At 37.9% G+C, this 22,046-nt stretch overlaps 1 protein-coding gene across 13 annotated transcripts in view; it reads right to left on the reverse strand.

Annotated features, from left to right (window-relative positions):
* Window positions 1-22,046, reverse strand: part of LDB3 (LIM domain binding 3) — a 110,245-nt gene that overhangs the window by 29,352 nt on the left and 58,847 nt on the right. For 12 of the 13 annotated variants that reach the window (XM_085064158.1, XM_085064145.1, XM_085064146.1 and 9 more), the window contains 3 exons: window positions 15,174-15,343; window positions 14,159-14,195; window positions 513-548 (listed from right to left, as the gene is read on the reverse strand). In XM_085064158.1, coding sequence (XP_084920284.1) covers window positions 513-548; window positions 14,159-14,195; window positions 15,174-15,343 — 243 coding nt within the window. Of the gene's footprint in view, window positions 1-512; window positions 549-14,158; window positions 14,196-15,173; window positions 15,344-20,651; window positions 20,856-22,046 lie in introns of all 13 variants that reach the window. The other variant, XM_085064152.1, reaches the window with a different exon arrangement.

Raw genomic sequence — 22,046 nt, forward strand, 5'->3', positions numbered from 1 at the left:
CATGAACTAATAGAAAATAAATTTCTATACTTCACTGTAAAATGTGTTGAGATCCTTTGGGAGAAAACAACTCAATATGAAAGAACTTACACAAGGACTGTTTTGAACCTCATAACCCATGGATGATCAATTGAGATCTGACATATAAATGTTCTTAAAATACCAAGAAAGATATCTTGTTTAGATTTTAAAAACATCTTGAACTGTCTAGACAAAGTTTAAAATGGAAATTGTTCTTACAACTCTATTACAAACTGACAGTACTCCTTTTCAAAAATATATAATAAAAAGCTCTTATTTGTCAGGTTTGTAAGTTCTGAGAGACATGATCCCCCCCCGTCCCACATCACAGTGCATTAGAAAGAAATGCCTCATGAACCCACTTACTTGAAGTCACTACTTTCTTCACCTCCTCAAACAATATACAAATTCCATGGTTTTGAGGTAAGAGCAATATGGAGAAAGTGGAGATGCACTCTTTTAGGAAGTAAATCAAACACAGCAAACATTACCTGTTTTCTGATGCTGCTGCAACGTTCTCCTTGTCTCTGTGAAAGGAGAGGATACAGTATGAAATAAATGCAATTGCCAGCGGTGCCAAACAAAACCCCACCCAAAACAACCAGGGAAAAAGAACATGGGTTGAGGAGAAATGTTTGGTTGCAAAAAGCATCCTAGAGTGGTTGCTTATAAATATAGTGGTGAGAAAGCTTCAGCTTTCCAGGTGAATCCCATCAGATACACAAGTTTGCTGTATGCTTCTTATGAGGTACAAACAACTTTGTTGCAATAATAAAGGAAAACTAACAGTTACAAATTAGATATTGTATGTGTGTATATAATTTCAGGAATAGTTTTGACTTTATTAAGTTCCCTAGGAAAAAATCAATAATGTTTCAGCAGAACATATTTGGATGCCAAATCCAAGCAGTAAAAATCACCTGTGTTTGGCAGTCCTCACTGACCTGATACTTCGAAGTGATAAGCAGTTAAATGGTTAACAAAGACTTATAAAAGAATGATTTCTTATGCCTGGCATCACTTAAAAATTCTCTGTCCTACCCAAATACTAGCTTTCTCAACCTAAATTAGATTACAAACAATTCCTTCCTTGAAAATTCCTTAAATTGGAATAATTCCTTCACTGAGGTGAGGATTAAGTCAGCCTCAGTTTCACTGATACAGAACTGGGCTGTTATTCTGCAAATACACACTTAAAAAATAACTGATCAGTTTAAATGCAAGCAATTGTTTATCTGTAAGAAGTTAAGACACAAGTATTTTCATAAAGAATAGATTCCATTAGACTTAAACACCTAAGTCTGAAATCCAGTTAGTTAAGTAATTGAGATGCTCTCACTTATTTAGCAATTTAATGGGTGGTTGCATCCCTTCCTATTTAAGGAATGGTGCTGGAATTTCAATAGGTTTAATGCTGAAATATGCCAAATAAGAACACTTTCCTTAAGCGAGATCTAAAATTACAAAACACAAAGCAAATGTCCTCATTTATCCAACTGAACCTTCTTTCTGAAGTGTCCTTCTTTGAAAACAAAAAATGAATACATGCACTTCTTAATGTGGATTTGCTGGGCTCCAGTCATTAACTTACATTATGTTTGGAAGGCTATTCTTAATATATTCTAGATTATTATTAGTATTGTGTTTATGAACTTACACATTCCTATATATATGTACAGTCACATAGTTCAGTTCAAATAAAGTTATAAAAAAACAATCCAGTTTGGATCAGCAAAGGCTTGGGCATAGGTGTTCTCTACACATTTTTAAAACCCCTACTCTAACTAAAATGTAACCCCAAAATATATGAATTGAAGCCAGATTTTGAAACCCAGAAGCTGACCTGAACTACCCCTCAGATGTGTGACTAAGATGTTACTGTGGTCGGTAGGGAAGAGCCTGCCTTAAGCAGCAATCCCTCAATGAAGTCCATGGGTTCACCACTCTGAAGCAATGAGAAACCAAACACTGTCTTTATGGTAACCAAGCGGTGAGTTCACTGCAAGGCCAGCTTTGGGAAAGCCAGGATGAAACAAGGTGGAGGAGGATGGATTAGAGACTGTGCACATGTGGGAAGTGTTAATTTACCAAGAGCTGTAATCATGCAACAATGTTAAAGAACACAGTCAGGGCCTGGAAAAAAATACAGCATTGTTTATCTCCAGTGTTACCAAACATTGTGAGAGAAATTACAGCCAAGACCAAAAGGCAGGCAGTTGGGGTCAGGCTGAAGCAGTGTTAAGCCTCTGTTGTTACAATTAATCTGATCCAAACTTTTCTGCTCCAATAGCTGTGGCTACACTGAACAAGGCAAAAAAGTCACTTGAATCAAAGTCACTTTGAGGTCGCAATTTGACAAAAGCTTTTTCTCCAAGCGTATAATGTTGGATAACGTTGAGTGACGATGGCAGGGGAGTTGTGAAGGTTAAAAAGAGAGAGTAGTAAAAATACTTCCACAGAATAAAGCAGAGGAAAAGGAGGAGAGTAAAGGGGAAAATGAGTTCAAAGGCACATAACACTACTTCATGGTTTTGCTTCCAGGAACTATTTCTCTTCCCAGTCAATAGGAGTAATTCCCATTTGGCTACCAAGAAGAAAGGCTCAAACTCAGATGTGCCTCTGACTGGCAATACTTGCATTTTAAGGAACAGACTATTGGATTTCTGGCCTTCACAATCAAAACATTTTTTTTGCTAACTAAATGCAGGAATAACTTTACTTTTGAGCCAAATACATCCCTTGGGCAAGCTCAGTAAAGTCAATACCTTTACAACATGAAAGAATTTGGCTCAGAGTATTATGAGCTGTTTGTATCTCTGTCTACACAGGCTGCTGCAATAACTGACAGTAGTGGATAATAGTTCTGAGCTATCTGGGAGAGATTTAAAATTATTGTGGGCTTGGGCTTGTTGGTTGCTTTTTTTTTTTTTTGTCTGCAGTTATTATTAGTCCTCACTGAAATGGCTTTTGATAGAAGGGCCTCAGTCAATGACTGTTCTGAGAGAACAGTGCAACTCGCACAGACTTCATTAAATGTTGGACCTATGTCTCAAACAAGACTTATTTATGCAATATACTGTCTTCCCAATTACACTGTATATTATACAGTGGAAACTATAAAATGCTTTCTTCACATAAAAATATGCTACATGATATGGTGCTAAAGACAAAGTGAATGAAATTATAGAAATAGTTTTTCCCTCCCACACACCAACAAGAATTACAATAGTATGAGTAATAGAAGGCAAAATTCATTTGCAAGCCAAGCTTGTGTGTGCTATTGGATCCTAAAAATAGCCTGGAGAATCTTCAGAGGGTTCCCAATAAATGAGTATGTTAAATCGGAACTATATGTACTGGATATTGGAATATTTTCCCATTCTACTTTATTTTTGGGAACCAAATGGAAAAGATTCCCAAACATGTATATGTAGCAGGCAAGCTGAAATGTGGTGCCTGTGCACCTTCCATCTACCTCCTCCTTAGATAGCCATGGATCCAGACTCCCTCTCTGGAAAAGCTCTGCTCTGTTCCACTACTGTGTTGTGGCGACAGAATCATATGATGTGTAATGAAGACCTGCTGACATAAGAAATGTAAGGTGTCCTGAGGGACCACGTGGTCCTTCAACTACTCTTCTGTCTTTCAGTACTGAAGCAAAAAGTTAATATTATAATTGAGCTTTTTCTCTTTTTCTCTATACATGAGCAAGACTAATTTTCTAATTTTACAAATGAGAGACTAAAACTTTATAGAATTGTTCATGGTCTAAAAGAAAGTCCACAGCAGTACAAAGAACTGTAATAAACTCTCCTGAACCCCTGATAAGTATTTAAAGTATCAGCTCACACTCTTTAATGAGAGATTATAGACTTTTTAATAAATACGTCTATTTAGTATTTCACTGGATTGAGAATCCAATAGTCTTCTACAGAGTCTGACAGACATACAATAGGCTTTTTTCAAAGGGGAAATAGACCTAGAGATTATCAGGATCTATATTTATTGAAATTAAAAATTCTGTTTTTCTAGTAGTATAGTGTGGATTTGCAGCACTAATCAGACTTATGATAGCTTTCATCCCAACATATACTTAAATTTATATAAACACATTTGCCTACAAATAACATTTCCTTTCAAGAAGTAGAGCTTACGAAATATTTTTAAAATAAATTTTTATGTGGTGTCTGGGGGTAAAGTTGTGTGAAAACTATTTTGCAACTGCCTTCCAAACACTTTTTGTCTTGACTGTATGAGACGCTGACACTGTTGGAAACTGAACACTGTGCTAGATTGACTGCTGCTCTGATCCAATGAGGCTATTTCTACCTTTCTGTATTTGCAGCTGAGAATTTTTCCATGGTCAGATGACTAAAAGACTGTTGAGGTTGCTTGCCTTTCTCCCTCCCCCCATGCTATATTTCTGTTATTTTAACAAAGACACCATAAGACAAACAAAGAAATGACAGGCAGTTAACTGGAGAGGACAGAAGATGACTATCATGCTGGTTTAGTTAACACTTCAGCTGGGGATCACAAAGAGGGGGTAGAAGAGCTAGTCTCTCTTTTTCAGCCACTGTAGTTAAGAATGTGAGCAGCCCACGCCAAAACAATCGCAATATATCCTACTATGTCAGCTTTCCAAAACAGGAAAATACTTTTCTCAGAGAAGGCAGCCTGGTTTGTGCAGACAGTGCCAGAGAATAGGAAAAGCATCATTACAGATTCAGTGGAAAACAACCAGCAACTCATTCTCAACACGTAGTATGGAACTCAATCAAGGCAGCTCACTGAAATCCAAGCCAATCCCTCCTATGAATGCATTTTATTGGCATCTACAGGTTTGCTGTTAAATATAACAGTCACAGAATAGATGCAGCTGGGCATACAGCAGCATCAGTGTCAGGGAAAGGTAAGATAAATCTTGCCCAAGGTTTACATTGTGATATTTGGCATACATACTCCGAATTTAAATTTTATCTTATTGGTAAATACATCACTTTAACAAGAACAAAGACTGCAAATTTTGAGCACGTGTAGCAATTGGAGCTGGGATTTAATTCAGATAATTATTCCCTATCTTGGCCTTAAGTGTGCAATTGGATTTAATTGAATTATTGCCTCTAGCTTTTTATAGCCCCACTTGTAAAGTGCAGGGATCTGCCACCAGGCACCTGAGCATAGGATCCAAACCCTCAGTCTGTGTTCATGACCACTACAGACAAAACCACTGCATAACAAACTTAGGTTTTGTACGCCAGGAAATTATTCCCCTTTCACTGAAGTGCTCTTTTTCATCATGGCTTCACTTTTCTCCAGGGAAGCTGAGAAAAGAACAAGAACTCAGAAGTTCGACTTCCAGGGGGTAGTTTTTTTTAGACTGACTTTTTAATTTCTGCATATAAGAAGGTTCATACTTCCTCTACATGGCATTAAGCTAAGTTTGAAGCTGCCCCTGAAACACAGCAACGTGTCTGTGCTGTTCAGTTCCTGAATCAAATAACTAAGTGGTATGAATTAGAACTGTTATCATTCTTTCAGAATGTGGATTACATTTTATTTCATAAGCTCTCTTAAGGATTTTCTTACCTTCCCTCTCTCTCATTTGTAATCATATAAGTCTGGGTCAGCTACAACAAATGCTTACATGGAAATGAACTATTAGGAAGTTATTAGTATTTAGGGTAATTTTGCTGACATTAATGCAATTTAGAAGCAGAATAAAAGGAAGCAGTGCCAGTGCTATGCTCCAGCTCACCCTACGCAAAGCTGTGAGCCAGGCTGATGATCCACAGACCCCAGCTGAGTGCCTCTGAGTTACAAAGATTTGGAAAGCCTGCTGCATGTTGGAACTGCTTTTCCCTTGTTGTGCTGAAGGCAATGAAGGGACCAGGCAGAGAGAAAAGCAGCATTGAGTGCTGGTGTCTTGGTTAGTCACCTGCATCAGCTGAAGGATGCACATGAAAATTTTGAAGGCTGCACAGTAGAAATGAAAGTTAATGTTCATTTCTGATCATGCAAAAGTTATATGGCGAATAGGAACATGCAGAAGACTGAAGTGGTAAAGATAAGATGCTACATATAGTACATATAGTACACCCACATCCAAAGTTTAATTTCAGCTTTAACAAGCTCTGTAGGCTTATGTATTACTTTCTCTATGAACTATTTTGAGAAAAGTTTTGTAGCATTTTCTAATTTCCTTTGGAGGCTTCACTCTTTCAATTTTAAGTGGGTACATTCAAGTGGATACACTGTACCTTACAGTCACTATCTTTGATCAATTTATTCTACAGGGAACTGACTTGGAAAACAAGGGATATATGATGTCTAAATAATTTTTTCCCCCATAGAATTCCCAGGAGTACTCTGGGGAAGAAAGACTTTTTATTTGATCAATTTTCTCTTCTGATTTCTCTCATAATCCCATAGACAATTGAGTTATTGCACTATTCCTATGCTTTTGTCAGTCTTCGGGTGTTAAAGGTAAGTGGGGACTAGAAGCTCTTAAATTGATGTGTTTATTTTTCTTTTATTATGCTCCTTAAGTGAGAAATCTATCTAGAGAAGTCTGCTTTGTTTCATATGCTGCTGTGGAAAAATACAGCATGTCTTTCAAAAGTATCAGTTTTGGTAATCTGAGCAGCAGATAGAAGGTTTTTGGCAATTGGGCAAGGTCAGAAATGCTAATCATTGGAAATTTTGGCCAACCAAGGAAGGAAATCAAGATGCCTTAGCTTGTCTTGGTGGTGTCAGATGGCTTTGATTAGCAGCCATAGAACAAGGATGTTATTGTGCTTGAGAGCAGGTTTCAGACAATTAATTTTCATGTATTCTGCAGAAAGCTGTCAACTAAAGGCAAGCTGATTAAAGAAAGTAATTATCTGGTAATAACATGCACCATACCAAAATTCTGATTTTTTTAACTTTGCAAACTCAAATATGTGTAAGCATCTGTACAAGTTTCTGATACTTATAGTGGTAGTCCCAGTCACTGAAACTCATGGCAGACACTGCTAAAGCAGCCACAAAATCAACTTAGCTCCAGTGGGAACCTGAGTTCACAAATGAAAAATTGGTGCTACCTCTTCTGCCCCTGAGGAAGGCTTCAGAAAGCTCTGTGATATGCAAGAGTTGGACTTTTCAAAAGTGATAAAGTAGTCCCAAAAATACTTGTTCCTTGCTATGGAAGATATACTCCACCCAGCTGTGCATAATGAGAGAGAAACTGCAATGAAGTGACCTCTGTAAACCTTAGCAAAAACATATTGTCCTTCCTGTGCAGGCAGGCAGGCAGGCAGGCAGGCGTGAAGAGAGGGAGGCAAGGGAAGGAGCCACAGAACCTTTCTCCTTTTGTCATTTCATCATGCATGAAAGGAAGAGAGGTCAAGTTCTCACACCCACTCTCCTAAAGCCACACTGCAGCCATGTCCCATCAGCACACACTGCATGCAGTCAGTGTCTCCGCTGCAAACTAAGCACTGCAGGAGGTCAGGGGGGCTGTCTGAGCAGGAGGCAGGGCAGCAGGATTCAGGAAACAGGTTAGTTGAGATCAAACAGCCTTGTACCACAGCAGAAAGTGAGCATGTCCCTGTGCCATAACCAGACAAGCAGATTTACCTGGAAGGCCTTTTGGTTTTGATTTCCTACTGGCATCAGCTTTGCTGTGTCTTCATTAAATGCTTATAACACTATGCTTTACTGGCAATATTGGGAAGGGCAGGGGGTGCATATCACTATCCACATCCTGTGTTTTACTTTATTTTTGGCCTGGAGGTTATTTAGAAGACAGCATTGTCATCAACCATTGTCCTTTGCTCACCAGAGCAGTCACAGACCAAAATATATTCAGCATGGGACAGATACACCTGCCTATCATCAGTGCTGTTTTAAAGAATTACATGACTCATCAAGTCTTCAATCAGGAACCTATTTTAAGCCTCACTGTCATTAATTATGACTGATTTCCCTATGTAAAACAGCAGACTTCCTGAGCAAGCGATCAGGAATTACTGCAAGATGGAGTTGATCACTCTGAAGTGAGATAAGCCTGAACATACTAAAATATAATAGGCCAGCCTAGACCTTTTGGTAGAACAAAGCTACTCTTTTTTTTCAAAGCTGTTAATGCTTTTTTATCAGGCCCAAGTCTGTTACAGTCTCTAGCAATTCCATGTAGTAGAATGAAAAATCCACGACAATTTCTCTAATTTACAGGCAACGTCTGCCTCCTCAGGAAGCACAAACAAGACCTCTTCAGAGTTATACAAAAAAAGATCAAAACATTCATTTTCTGGACTTGAAGATCGCCATGACAACATAAAGGAAGATTTTTGAGGAGTGAGAATTAAGGAATTACTGGTCTAAATTTAAACAAGAAATGACAGAAATACTTGACTGACAGTTCAAATACAAGAAGTCCATCACTTGTGAATTTTTTAAAAGGGACTGGACTAAGCAGTTGAAATATGTTGTAGTAAAAATCTTTCTGTGAGGATTAATGAAGGCACCTTCACAAAAGGTCTTTAACATTGCAAAAGTTCTCAAAGCTACCAAATATTCAAGATTCTTTTCTATTACTTTTTTGCCCCCCTGTAAGCACATAAAGAATTGACATTCTGCAACTTTGGAGTGTTAGATTCCTTTTCATATCCTACAGAAAAAAGGAGAAAAACTATTTCTCTATATGGTGAAACATGGTTTATATGAACTGAATTTTTATTATTAAAACCACTGAAGCAGAGCTAAGGGGAAGGGATTCCTTAATTACATCTCCATTAATTTCATATCTGATAAAATTATTATTAAAAATACCTTTCAAAATAACATTAAGTGTAAACATTGAGATATATCAAGACATTTTCTTTTTCATTAAAACACATGCATTAGGACTATTGGAAAAAAGTAGTACCTGTATCATATTCATAAAACATTAAGAATACACAATTGCTATTACAGCAACAAGTCTGTATTACTACTTATTCATAAAAACATCTAATTTGATTGAAAATTAGAACTGGAAGATTTTTTACTTAGGTACATTTTATATATATAAAAAAATCTTAATTGCCTTTTGCTATTTTAAATTCTATCAAAATTCCCCATACATTGGCAACAATCAGGAAAAGTTAAAATGTTGCTGTTATTTCATGCAGTGATGCTGATTTACCATAGGTACTAATTATGTGGTGTGATCAAAACCTGTTTGTGTTCCCATAAGGAAAAAATAAATGCATGTTGCGAATTTAGTAGCATGTCCTGAATTGCTGTGGTGTTTAGCTAAGAAAAGTGAAATGCATTCTTAAAGGAATTAGTGCTTATGTACTCTTATGTAATACTAAAAAATTGGTTTTTAAAAATATGTATGATATCCCTTTAAACACTTCAATATTTGGTTAATTCATGCACAATTCTCCATGAACAGTAGCTTTTATATATTTCTATAAAACAGGAAAAAATAGGAGTTTAAATGAACTTGATTCTTGTATGGACTGCTGAGACAAATTTGGAAGCAGCAAAAAGTGTAATAGTTTCAATCTGATCTCATGCACTAATCCCTTTGATTGGAATTATTGCTACCAGATAAAGGTACCTAACTCAACTGCTTTGTCAGGTTTATTCCAATTCAGACAACTTAAAGGTTAATAATATTATAGCTAATAATGGAAAGCTTTTTGACCAAATTTTGTATTTGGGAAAGAAAAGTTCTCCTTTCAATAATCAGTTGAAGCAGTTATTGTTTTAAAACAGAATAAAGTACTGTGTAAAACAGGCACATAATTATTTTAGTTTTAAAACCTTTTATTTCAGATAAAGCATGCTGCTATATACAGAAAAAATGTGAGTCAAAGCAAGAGCAATACAGAATGGGTAACATATTCCTTAAAACTTACAAGATGCTTTTAAAAGCTTCAGTGCACCAGCAGTATGATATATTCTTCTCACTCCTAAATCACCTCTAACAAAATGCCATTTCCTTGCAGGTCCTTAGCAACCCCAGCTATCTCTCGCTTTCATATAATGATAAAGTTTCCAACACAAAACTTACAGCAATGGTTTCAGTAAATGACTTCTGCCAGTATAATATATTGAAATATAACTTCACATTGCTAATATCTTATTTCAAACAGCATCATTCAACTATGCAAACTAAGTATGTTATACATTTGGCAAAGTCTAGGCCAATCAGTATTCCTTTTCAACTTTCTTTCTCCTACTTCATTATCTTAATATAAGTAAAACTCAGTGAAAGTCTCATTCTTCTTGCTCCTAAAGAAATACTGTCAGTAACTCCCCTCTCATTTTCTCCTAGAATTAAAGAGACTACAAGAGTGATGTTTTGCAGTATACTGAAGTTTGAGATAGTAAAGAAAGCAAAGCTAAACTACTTTATCATGAAGAACATGACCCGGGTTGTTGCATGATTTCACTTTTGGTGACAGTGAATGGCTAAGAGGCTAACAACAGAAACCTACTGCCTAGCAGTACATGTTTGCATGTGTGACACGCTCAGGCTCTAACTCAGGACAGCAGTTAATGTGTTACTGTAACTCTGTCCCGTGGGTTTGCCCTCTGACTGGGGGCTTTTAGCTTTTAACATTAAGGAGCTGCGCGGACAGGCCGTGATGCCAGTTGCGCAATTTGGCAAAGCGTGGGCTGTTACGTTCCGTTTCAAACCTCTCCCTGTGGCATGAAGAAAGAGAGAGAGACAGAGACAGAGAGAGACACACATACACAGAAGAAAGAAAGGAGGGAGAAAGAAAGGGGTTAGGGACCATGGCTACCACTCCCCTGCCTTACAAATAGGGCAATGGCAATTTATTTGGATATTTTCCTCAGCTTTAAAATCAGCACTGTGAAGGCTGGGTGATGCTTTTTGAACCATATGTGAAAGATTTTGCAGTTGTTTATTTCTGAGAAGTAACTTGATATAACTTCTTATTCTGTGACTTGTGCTTGGTATTACAGGGCTGCTTTTGCTAGAAACGCAGTGTAATCCTGTTGTTTTCCTCCCAGCAGTTTCTCTTGGCTTTTCCCTTCCTCTCACACAACCGAGCAGTCACTGAAAGTTAACTCATAAAAGTGCAAAATGAATGCAAATATTTTCCATTCTCTACCACCTAGGTCAGCCCATATATAACCTACTGTCCTTCCTGCAAGGACCATCAACCCCAAGTTTCAGTAGTACTTGTCTATAGCTTCCTCAGAATTAGTGAATATTAGTGTTAAATATTTCATTTGTGTCACAAAGTAGAACAACAGGGGATTTTCAAAGCACAGTCCTGTGAAGTATTGGCCAACTCCTGCCCTCCCTGACTGCACACTGAGGTGCTCAAACCATGTACAGCACCTCTCAGGATTTAATCTTTTCTAGCTGGTCTGTCATTTAAATTCAGCTTTTGTACATAAAAAGGGGAATAAGGAGGATGTGAGGTGATAGCACAGTCAAGGAGAAGTATATCAAACAGAATGAAAAATAAAATGTTCTTGTTATTTGCAAAACTTTTTGGAGTCATTGCAAACAAGGTCATTTTTTCCTCATTATTTACACTCAAAACACAAGACAATTAATTGTGTTAATGCAGTGGAACTCGAGAGTGAAACCAGCCAAACAGAAAGGAGCAGACTGGGCTGGTTTTACTCCTCAGGCTGAGGAAAGCATGAAACAATAAACAGAGTAAATGCCAACAAGTTCACTGATATTTCTAAATTTTTTGTTCCTAATAACACAGTGTCAAGCAAGCAACAGTCCTAAAGGAGGAGTCTTGATGTATGACTTCTCAAACTATTTTTTATGCTTTTTGGTAATTAAGATTATTTAAATTAAATAATCTTAAAATAATTAAATTATTTCTAGCTGAAACTTCCGGATGGCATTTTTTTTTCCAGTTGCACCAGAATGTACTAGCTACAATGGGTCTGACATGTAATTTAAGAACTCTCTTTCTGCTTCCAAGATATTACCCCTCCATTCAAGGAACAGGTATTCAGAAATATCTGTTTGGCTTGAAATGGATCCCATCTCTCCAGAAAATATTCCATAACAATTATCACACCAAAAATTAAAAGTTTTCATAGCAAGTTATACCTTATGTGAGCCTTCAAAATAGCAGTAGCATGAGCAAAGGACAGTCACGCAACACACTCATTAATATTAACTGATAGGAATACTCTGCCACCCGAAAATTCCCAAGTTTATGGGTTTTGTTCAGAACATACGTCATGAAGCTGGAAGGAGCAATCTAAAAGTGACTAATTTTATGGAAAACAGTTCTGTCAAAAATAAGCTACATCTTTCCTCCCCACACTGGCAAGTGTTTGGAAGAAACCTGATCACCATTCCATGCAATTGCTGCTGGCTACACTGAGGAGCTGACACAGAGACAAGAGAAAGCACCAGAGAGAGATGGCTCACAGCCTGCCTGAGGCCACAGTGATGGCTGCCTACACAGCCAGGGCCCTGCTGCCAGATCTCCAGTGGAGGGTGTGCAATGTTTGAGGTGGGTATCAAGCACCCAGATGGTGCCAGCACGGCCAGTGGGATAGGAAGGAGATCCCATTTTATTCCCAGCACCAGAGCTCACACCAGTGGCACTTTACCTGTGTAACTACCTATATATGCTCCCTTATGCCTCTACTATCAATGCATACCTTAAACCTGTTCAGCTGTGCCTAAACATAACCAGAACTGTCCTGGAGAAAAAACCTGACAACTCAGGGACACCTCAAAACTGCAGAAAATGTGCAAAACACAGTGTATATAGTCACGTATCTGGAGTTACACTAGATAGAATGTGCAATTTACAAATGTTGATGTGTTACCAGATAATTATTGTCAACATATCTAAATCCATGTAAAGTTTCCGACATCTAGTATTTTCCAAAGCCACAGACTACACCTAGAGAGATCATTTCTTTAAAACAAAATATTACTCTCAGATATGAATGGGGCACAGTTAAGTTCAGCACAATGCTTTAAATCCCATCATAATAAGGATTTGGACGTGTGCTATTACATCAAAACAGATAATGCACAATACATGTAATGAGAATTAGGCCTGCACATTTGAGGGAAGAAATAAATCCCTGAGGGCTATAATGTCAAGGCTGATGTTCGGGCAGCCAGCCATGAACTTGGGTGAACTGCAGCGGAAGGTTTATAGCAAACACCAACTGAAAGCATTCTTGTATTCTCACAGGGAAGACAGCAGATATCTTTCTCACTCATTCAACATTTGTAACCTGCACTGTGATCAAAAGCTCAGAACCTTTAAAGAAGCCACACGGCAGTAAAAAAATAAAATAGAAAAAGAAAAAGAAGAGGAGGTGGATTGAGTACCAAACACATCACAAACCCAGCCGGCGGCTTAGAGCAGCTAATGTGAAACAGGGATTTGAAGTATGCAAAGAGAAAGTAAGGCTTGCATGCAGGATGCTCCTGATTCAACTGCAGTTTTTAAGCTCAACATAAGAATGTTTAATACATCTATTTCCTGGCTATGCAGGATGATGATAAATCTTTAATTCCATATTATACCTTTGAACATTCCACTTTTTCAATGTTTTTGATACATCATATGAGACAAATACATTCATCCATTAGCAAAAGCAGTCCTGTGCTTCCATATTGCATAAATTTAGGTCATATTTATTCCAAACAAAATGTAAGCTAATGATTATGGGTATGTATGGAAATAATTCCTTTACTGTATCATTTAAGGAGAATCAAATATCAGTCAGAGGGTCATCCAAATAAATTGCTCACAAATTTCAGTGCTATCACAACATTATGTATTTTTATCCACTTACACAATCAAGTAGTTACACAGGGCTTAGAACTCATTGCATTCACACAACCAGCAAAGTGCAGGAAAGTTGCATGACCAGAGAGCTTTCAGATTTGAACACACACTTCAGGAATTTTGCAGTGTTTTTCCTAAAAACATGCTAATTTGTTACCCTTCTCATTCAAATGCCTCTCAATTATAGCTTTTTAATTTTAGTGATTTTTAAGTAAATGTATTAGAACGTTTTAGGACAAAAAGATAATAAAGGAAGTTCATATTAATGCAATTTTAAAACATTATTGAGTTATCAGGAAGAAAAAAAGCTGTATTTTTCACAGGGGGTTGCCTACCTTGACCTCCTCAGGGCTTCTTCATCTGGGTCTTGCACTGTAGAAAAAAATGTTTCAGTGAAAAAACAGAAAGAAAGGCATTGGCTTTATGATACTATAAATTCTTTAGAAACTTATCAAAAGCCTATCTAAAGGTGCATTCACACTGACTTTGCAGCAGTGGGATTTGTAAGCACATCATGAAGAGGAGCAGTTCCCCAGGGACAGGAAGGATGATGTTAGGAGCAAAGTAGCTATTACAACTCCTTTCCTGTTCATTACTAGCAATGTTTCACAGCTGTAGGCAATGGTTCTACAGAGAGATCCTGCTGTTTTGTACAGAAAGCAGGAGAGGCAGCAGCAGCAGCAGCAGATTAATGGAAGAAAGAAACACTAAGTATTTTCCCCTGTTGGGGCAAAGGCCCTGATCTTCCTTCTATCTAGATCAGAAACCACCTGTGAGCTGAGAGTACCAGGCAGCCATAAAAACATCTCCATAGACAACAAGCAACAAAGTTAAAGCTCCGTGACATTCATATCAGATCAAGGTTTAGATAACGGGGCTGATAGAGCCACAGATTCCATACAAACGATGGTCCATGATTTTTTTTGATCTCCTGAAATCACTTTTATAAAAGACTGTTACAGAAGATATGATTTGATTATCATTTTTGTCTAAAGAATGGACAGCTCTGTATGTCTAGGCTGCAGGAAACCCAAAGCTTGCACAGCATAGACTTGATTTGTAAGTAGGAATAACAATGGGATCCCAAATGCTCTTTTACCGTACAATCTGTTTTACTTTTATTGTGAGACCCCTGGCAGATCAAAGAATTTTCCTCATAAAGCATAAGGTGAGATTGCTCACTTTGATTTCTGAGTTCCCTCAAGTTCCATCCAGGATCTTCACCCTCGCTGACAACTACGTGAGCCTGGATATGAGTCTTCCCTGAGTATCAGTGGTCAATACCAGTGCAAAAAAGAAAGACATGAACCTAAAATCAGAAGGAGGGGAATGTGTTGTCATTTAACTTACTGTACTCAGTTCCAGTCATCTGAGCAAGGATGCGAAAGGACTTGGACTGCAGGTTGGCAGAGCGGCGGCTCCAGTCCTCGCTTTCATCCTCAGGCTTGTTCTGAGTTTTAAGCACAGCCTGATACACCGGGGAGGCACTGTCTACGTGAGGATCCTTAAGAGGGAGGGTACTGGAATTCAGAAAGGAAATTGTTGGAAGCAGCTCTCCGGTCTCAGTTTCTCACCCATCCATCCCCAACGTGGCTTTGAAATTATCACTTAAAATGATACATGGATCAATTTTATGTTATAACTCATTCTATCTCTGAAAAGGCCTGTTATCATTCAAATCTGCTTGGAAATACCTGTTCATGATTCCTCAGCCAATGCAAGCACTCAAGCCCATTTATTTCTCTGAGCATTTTTGTTCCATATTTTTTCTTATAAAAATGATATCATGTTGATACTGTTTTATATTGTCTTTAAATTACAGTGTTGGGCCAGTGTACCTTAAGGTTGCAATTAGAAATAAAACCCATATTTCATTATAAAAATAATGTAGTAAGCTTTTATAGCTTTTTCTAGAGATGATTCTTTTTCAAACTGAATTAAACTTCCATCTGCCATAAGTCTGGATTCATTGTCTACTAAGCATGTGAAGCACAAGAAGTCTAGACTTGTACCCAAGACTTGCATATATAAGTAGTATCTGAAATCTTTAATGACAGGATGGAGGGTCTTACAACATGCTTAATCACCTAGGAAAGTGATATATCCAATTGAGCACACCTAAAATCAAAGCCACAAAGGTCTATAGCACAAGTGAGGTAATCTCTCTTTGATTTATGATACAGAAATCATAAAGTGAGGTAATCTCTCTTTGATTTATGATTTAGAAACAGGCTTAGTAACTTAATAGCTTTTTTTTTCCCCCCAGTGAAAATAACTTCTGCATAGCAGAATTAAAATTAACTATTAACAGAGCTGCAGAAATATACACTGAGGGGATGACGTGTGCTTGGAGCAACTTGGCTCCAATACAAGTCTATTTTTGAAGTAAGTGATTTATTGTAACAGCTTTATGCTATTCCATAAAGAGCTTTGCAAGCAGCAAGCTCAGCTTCATGAAAACTGAGAAAGAGTTCTGTTAAAAATAAGGGCCATTTAGTCCAACAGTTCGTTCCTTGGTTGAGGCTTGAAGTTAGTGCTTTCTGGGATACCACTGTGCAGAGAAAAGTTAGGTCTGTGATTTGAAAGCCTGAGAGGAATCATGAAAAAGCCAGGAAGTATGTCTGACATCCTACATATAGTGTGATGAAAAATGTTAGCAGGTAGTGCTTTAAATAGCAGTATTTCCCAGCTGACACACTCCTTCAGCACTGTGTAATATACACTGGTTTGATGGATTTGCATATCATAGTATGAATTTATGCTCTTCAAAACCCCCATATATGCAAAATTCTCACTTTCTTGAGGACCCACCAAAGTACAAACCCTAGTTAATTTTTTTGTGTGTTTCAGCACAATCAGCTGTGGGATGGAGCACAGCTTAGAAAGGTGATTTTAGAGAAAAACTTGACTCTTCAGTTCAAGCTCTGCCACAAAACAAACAAGTTATGCAAAAAAGACTCTCCATGTGAAAGATGGCCTGTAGGAGGAAGCAGCATTTTCCAGCTCCTTTTTTTAGCTCATGTTTCCTAGACTACAATCCTTACAATATCCAAACACTAGCAGGTACAGAAGGCACAATGCAGACTTGTTAATTTTGGGAAGGGTGTACTATCAGTGGCTTCCCTTAGTGCTGCTCCTGAGTGCACCAATGGACAAAGTGGTGCCATAGCCTTCTTTAGATGGAAGATGGGAGAGAGCAGCAGTCCTCCTCTTCTAGCCCATCACACATGGCTGAAGGGCTTGCTGAGGCAGCAAAAAAGGTGCTGCAGTGAGTTCTGCCTCCTGCTGCCTTCATCAGGAATAGTCTTTGGATGGAAAAGAGATTCTCTGTAATACCAACAGTAAGTCAGCAACATCCTTGGGACTGTTCTGCTGCTGCTTCTGACACTTGGCCATGCTGAAATTTGTCACTGTAAAGGGTGTTTTTAATGCTCCCCAAAAAGTGACCCTGTTTCCAAGTCCTCAGAGGCACTTCAGGGTGCTTCACACCCAGAACCTGGTCCTGCATGGCTGCCATAGGTGACTGCCTGATTTGGGCCAACAGTTAACTTTATATCCCCACTTGGACGTTTTAAACTTGCTGAAGCTTAAAAACCTGCTGTATGAGATAGCAAATTTCCCAGCTGTAGAATGGATAATAAACCACTGGATAGACAGTGCTGCTGATTTCAACCATGGACCACTGTGGCAACAGCAGTGTGCAAGGCACAGATGCTTCAAACTCCTCTGTTTAAATCCTCTAGCTGAAATGCTTTCTTCTTTTATTATGACCAATGCACAAAAAAGCAGTTTAAACGTTTATGTATAGATATGCCATTAACTCAAGCATTATTAAAAAACTAGAGCTGGAGGCTGGACCACAAATTTCACAGTAGCGATGTGTGGCATTAATATGACATATTAATATCCTTATGGTAGATGATTAAGGCAGGAAATGGAGCTTGGTGAATTAACCTCCCCAGCAGAGTGAAACATGCTCATATAAATTGAACTAAATTAATGTAATACATTGGAGTATTTCCAACTCTGTCTTTAATTCAACAGGCCTTTTTCTTTTTTTAAATTCATAATGATATTGTGGATGAGTAACTAGGACATACAAGCCACTCAGCAGAGAAGTGTAAAATAGAGTGCATCGCTGATTATGAGCATTTCATAAACCTAAATGTGACAGTTGATTCTTACAGACAGCCTAAAGATGCACATAACCATGTTAATACCTCTGTTATACCTCTTTGTAATTTAATTTCTTTCCATCTGGGTGTGGATGTGCAGAAATATCATGCATCTTTAAGCATATTACTTTGAATTGATGCTACTGAAAAAAAAATTCTTCCCAAATGGGTTAGAGCTGTTGGGGGTTTTCATACTGGAGCCTAAGGTATTTTAGTAGGGGTCAATAAAAATTATTATCCTTTTCACATCATCATCTAAGTCATGCATTCTTAACATTAAAACAAGCTTTAGAGACAGTCAAACCTCTCTGAATAAGTAGCAACAGAATTTTATCTTTTCAGAGTTCATGATAAACTATGGTTTACTACATGAATCACTTCCTGGAGTCATTATTGAGATTTAAGTAGGTATTAGGTAAAAACTTAGGAACAATGCAGCGTTCTACCCCTGTAGACATACAACAAAACGTTGTGACATCAGATATTAGACTGATTCCAGCTATTTAAAAAAAGCTCTAAGAGGTAAAAACCTCACAACCCAACAAATAAAAGTTCATGTAGACTCGTAAATAGCCAGCCAAGTTGACTTATTGTAGAGGACACACAAGACTTTAGTTTGTACAATCACATTATTGATTTTGCTACTTTAACTGTCAAATCTTATTCCTGATAAAGGTGCTGGATTTATGTCTTTATACAACTTGTGGATTTGCCTAAAACCACACAATGGAATTTAGAAGTGGCTTGACAGAAATGCACTCAAAATGTGCTGTTCATATGGTTTTACTGCAGCCAACTAACTCTTGGTTCTTGGTTTAGCAAGATTAATTAAAACAAAACAAAACAAAATCAGAGTAGGAAAAGATAAAGTCAGGGCATTGAAAATTTTCTACCTTTAAGTTTCAGCATGAAGACTGAGTAACTGCAGTATGAATAATTCTGTGCTTTTTATGTTTTCCATGGTGATCCAGTAAGTGTGGCTTATTTTCTAAGTGACAAGAGCCTGACTCTGATCTCATGAAATTACAACATCACTGATTTCAAATGGTCAGATTAGAAAATGAATTATTAAGCCTGTCTGTCCTTCATCATTGATAAAATAAGTAAACAGTGTTTCCAACTACTGTCTGCCCTTTAGATGTGCAGTCTGAGTGTGCTTACCATTATACAGACACTTGGGGACAAATGAAAAGCACAAAGATCATTAATTAAGAACTGAGACAAAACTAGAGGCTGATAACTGAGACAAAATGAATCAGCACACAATTTGGTCTGCTTCTCATACAAGTACTTCTGCATTAAGCATAATCTTATCTCAGACTTGATTGATTAAGCAAGCTAAAGAATATCTTGGTTTCCACTGCAAATTAAAGTTCAGAGTACCACAGAGGAAACTAAAGAAAACTTATAAAATGGAAAGGATCCACGTATTCAACAGTAACTTTTTAATCATCTGATCATTTAAATAGGTAAACATTTAAACATTACTATTTGCATCATATAATGCTACAGCATTTAGTAGAAAGTGCCAGTGTATCATAAAAAGACTTATATAATCCATGCCTATGAAGGACATGAGCCTTTATGAAGAACACAAAGGAACTTCTTTCTTTGTACTTCACTAATTGGAAATATAAGTCCACTCAACACCTGTGGAGATTCACTGAGTCATGGCCAAAACCAACTAAAGATATTGCTTGTGATCCACCATGAGGGAGAGCTGTGATGAACAACAATATTGGTGCAAAAAGTTAGCAGAAAAGAAAAATAATTATAAACAAAAGAGAGAAAAATGGCCAGTAAAAGGGAGCACAAGCAAATACATAAACCATTCTCATTTTGAATAAGCCTGAAGCTAGCATCTGGAAAAGAAACTATGTTAAAGTGTGTTGCTATACCTATATTTTGGTGTCATATGAAAGAAGGCAAGTTCTGTTTTAGGTAGAAAGACTCCCAGTCGGAGAGAAACCTGGCTACATTCATCGCACATATAATCTAAGTTATTACAACTCTGGATGAGTTAATCAGATAAGATTTCCAGAAACATGCATTGGAAAAGCAGAGTTATTAAAGATCAGTGGATTTTGCCATAGTCCAAAGGATATATGTAAAACACATGTATGTAAAATAGGGACAGGGAAAATGCAGCAAAACACTCCGTTCTGAAGAGTAAACCAGTAGCCAGTGCTATATATTTTGTATTCTTCATATCTCAATAATAATTCCACCCTCCTTTTCTGTCCTTTCTGAGCTATGCATAAAACAATGTCTATTATAAATCATGGTCATCAGAAATGAAAAGCCATCCCATGTCATATACAGAGCAATAGAAGTATTTTTGCGGGGTTTACAAGCTCTAGGAGGAATACCAAAAAAGCTAAGTTAGATTAAGGGATCCCTGACCATCGCAGGGGGGTTGGAACTAAATGATCTGTAGCATCCCTTCCAACAACAAACCATTGATTTTCTAGCAATCCATCCTTTTAACTTCAAAACATGGAAGTTATTTTGAACTGTCTAGGACTGATATGCCTTTTTTAATGTGTATTATACTCCAGGGAAGGAGTCCTGGAAGAGCAAATGTGTCATGCAGGTAGGGATGTTACAAGCACCATGCAGAGAAAGAGCATTCCACAGAAGGAAATAACCTTACCCAGCAAATTCTCCACCCTGGGCTTGTGCCTGGCCTGCAATTGCATCCATGATAGCATCCTGGGAATACATGCTGATCGGGGTGTTATACTGGGCGTGAATTATGGTAGCCTTGCCGCCAAGGCCCTTCACCTCAATGGGTTTGTGTGTAGACAGGGCAGAGTCCTTCAGGACATTGGGGTTGAAACGCTCCGTGAAGTCCGTGCTGGGTTATGCAAGAGTGAGGTTCCACAGGGAAGGGAAGAAAGGAGAGAGGCGTGAAAGTTAAGTGAGGGAAGCACCATCAAGAGAGGGGTGTGCACGTCTGTTCATGGCATCTCACCACCAAAGCTTTTCATCAGAGAGAGGACAACATAAGTACCAAGCCACAGTGAAAAGATGGTTGTGCTAATGGATGACATTTTTGTGTTGCCTTATGATGCATAAAAAGGAGGAAAAAGGTGAAATAGCTGTCATTGTATTAAAATATCACAAAAAATACCTAAGTATTTATGTGATACTTACATATACTAAAAATCTGTTGTTACATGCATGTATACATCTAAGTATATACAAACATGCACATGTATATATACATGCCCATGGAATGTACATGTAATAAACACTGCAGAGAATTCCCACTTTTTTCCTCCATGCATTCATGGATGGGTCTTAGGTCTAGAAAGTGCAGTGGAGTGAACAGATATCAGGTCATCTATTATTTAGAAGGTTTCAGTACTTTCTGTCTGGGTTATCAATCATAGTGAAATTTCGTACTTGCACCTTTTAATCTTCAAGGCTTTCCTCCCAAAGACTAAATCTTCCCAAAATCTCTGCACAGCCTGCCTGAAGTGCTCCTACAGCATGATAAATGCTCAGACCCAGATCAAAATATCCTACATTGCAACCAACAGGTCAACTGCAGTTGGAAGAGTTGCTGCCTTAGTTTCCAGTGACTCCATTTATGAGGGAAAATTTTACACTTGACAGACTGAATCCCAAAAGCAAGTTAGCTGAAGCTCCTATTACACCAGAATGAGTCAGTTTGATGTCAGACTACAGCCAAAGAGCAGCTGGTTTTCTTGTAGGACTGAGCTGTACATAATGCTAGTCCTAGGACTGAGCACTGCCCAGAGTTCCAATGAAAAAGCTAAACCTCAGCTGTCAGCCACTGAAGTGGCTGCTCTTCTTCAACCTCTGGGACATCAGGTGAATCTCTAGTCTGCTCTTACTCTCCTGCCAGCAGTATGGCAGGAGAGATCCCACACCCTCACCAAACTGGACAAAACTAGGAATTCTGTCCCTTGTGAAATAATGGGTATTTTATAAATGTTTCATTTAGAACTGAACCCAAAAGCTGGAAATGTTTGTATCCCCTCCCTGCAGAAGAAATGTTTAAAAATGTAATCCTCTTTGA

This window comes from Lichenostomus cassidix, chromosome 6, assembly GCF_008360975.1.
Source record: "Lichenostomus cassidix isolate B80296 chromosome 6, HeHo_3.0, whole genome shotgun sequence".
Classification (NCBI taxonomy): Eukaryota; Metazoa; Chordata; class Aves; order Passeriformes; family Meliphagidae; genus Lichenostomus; species Lichenostomus cassidix.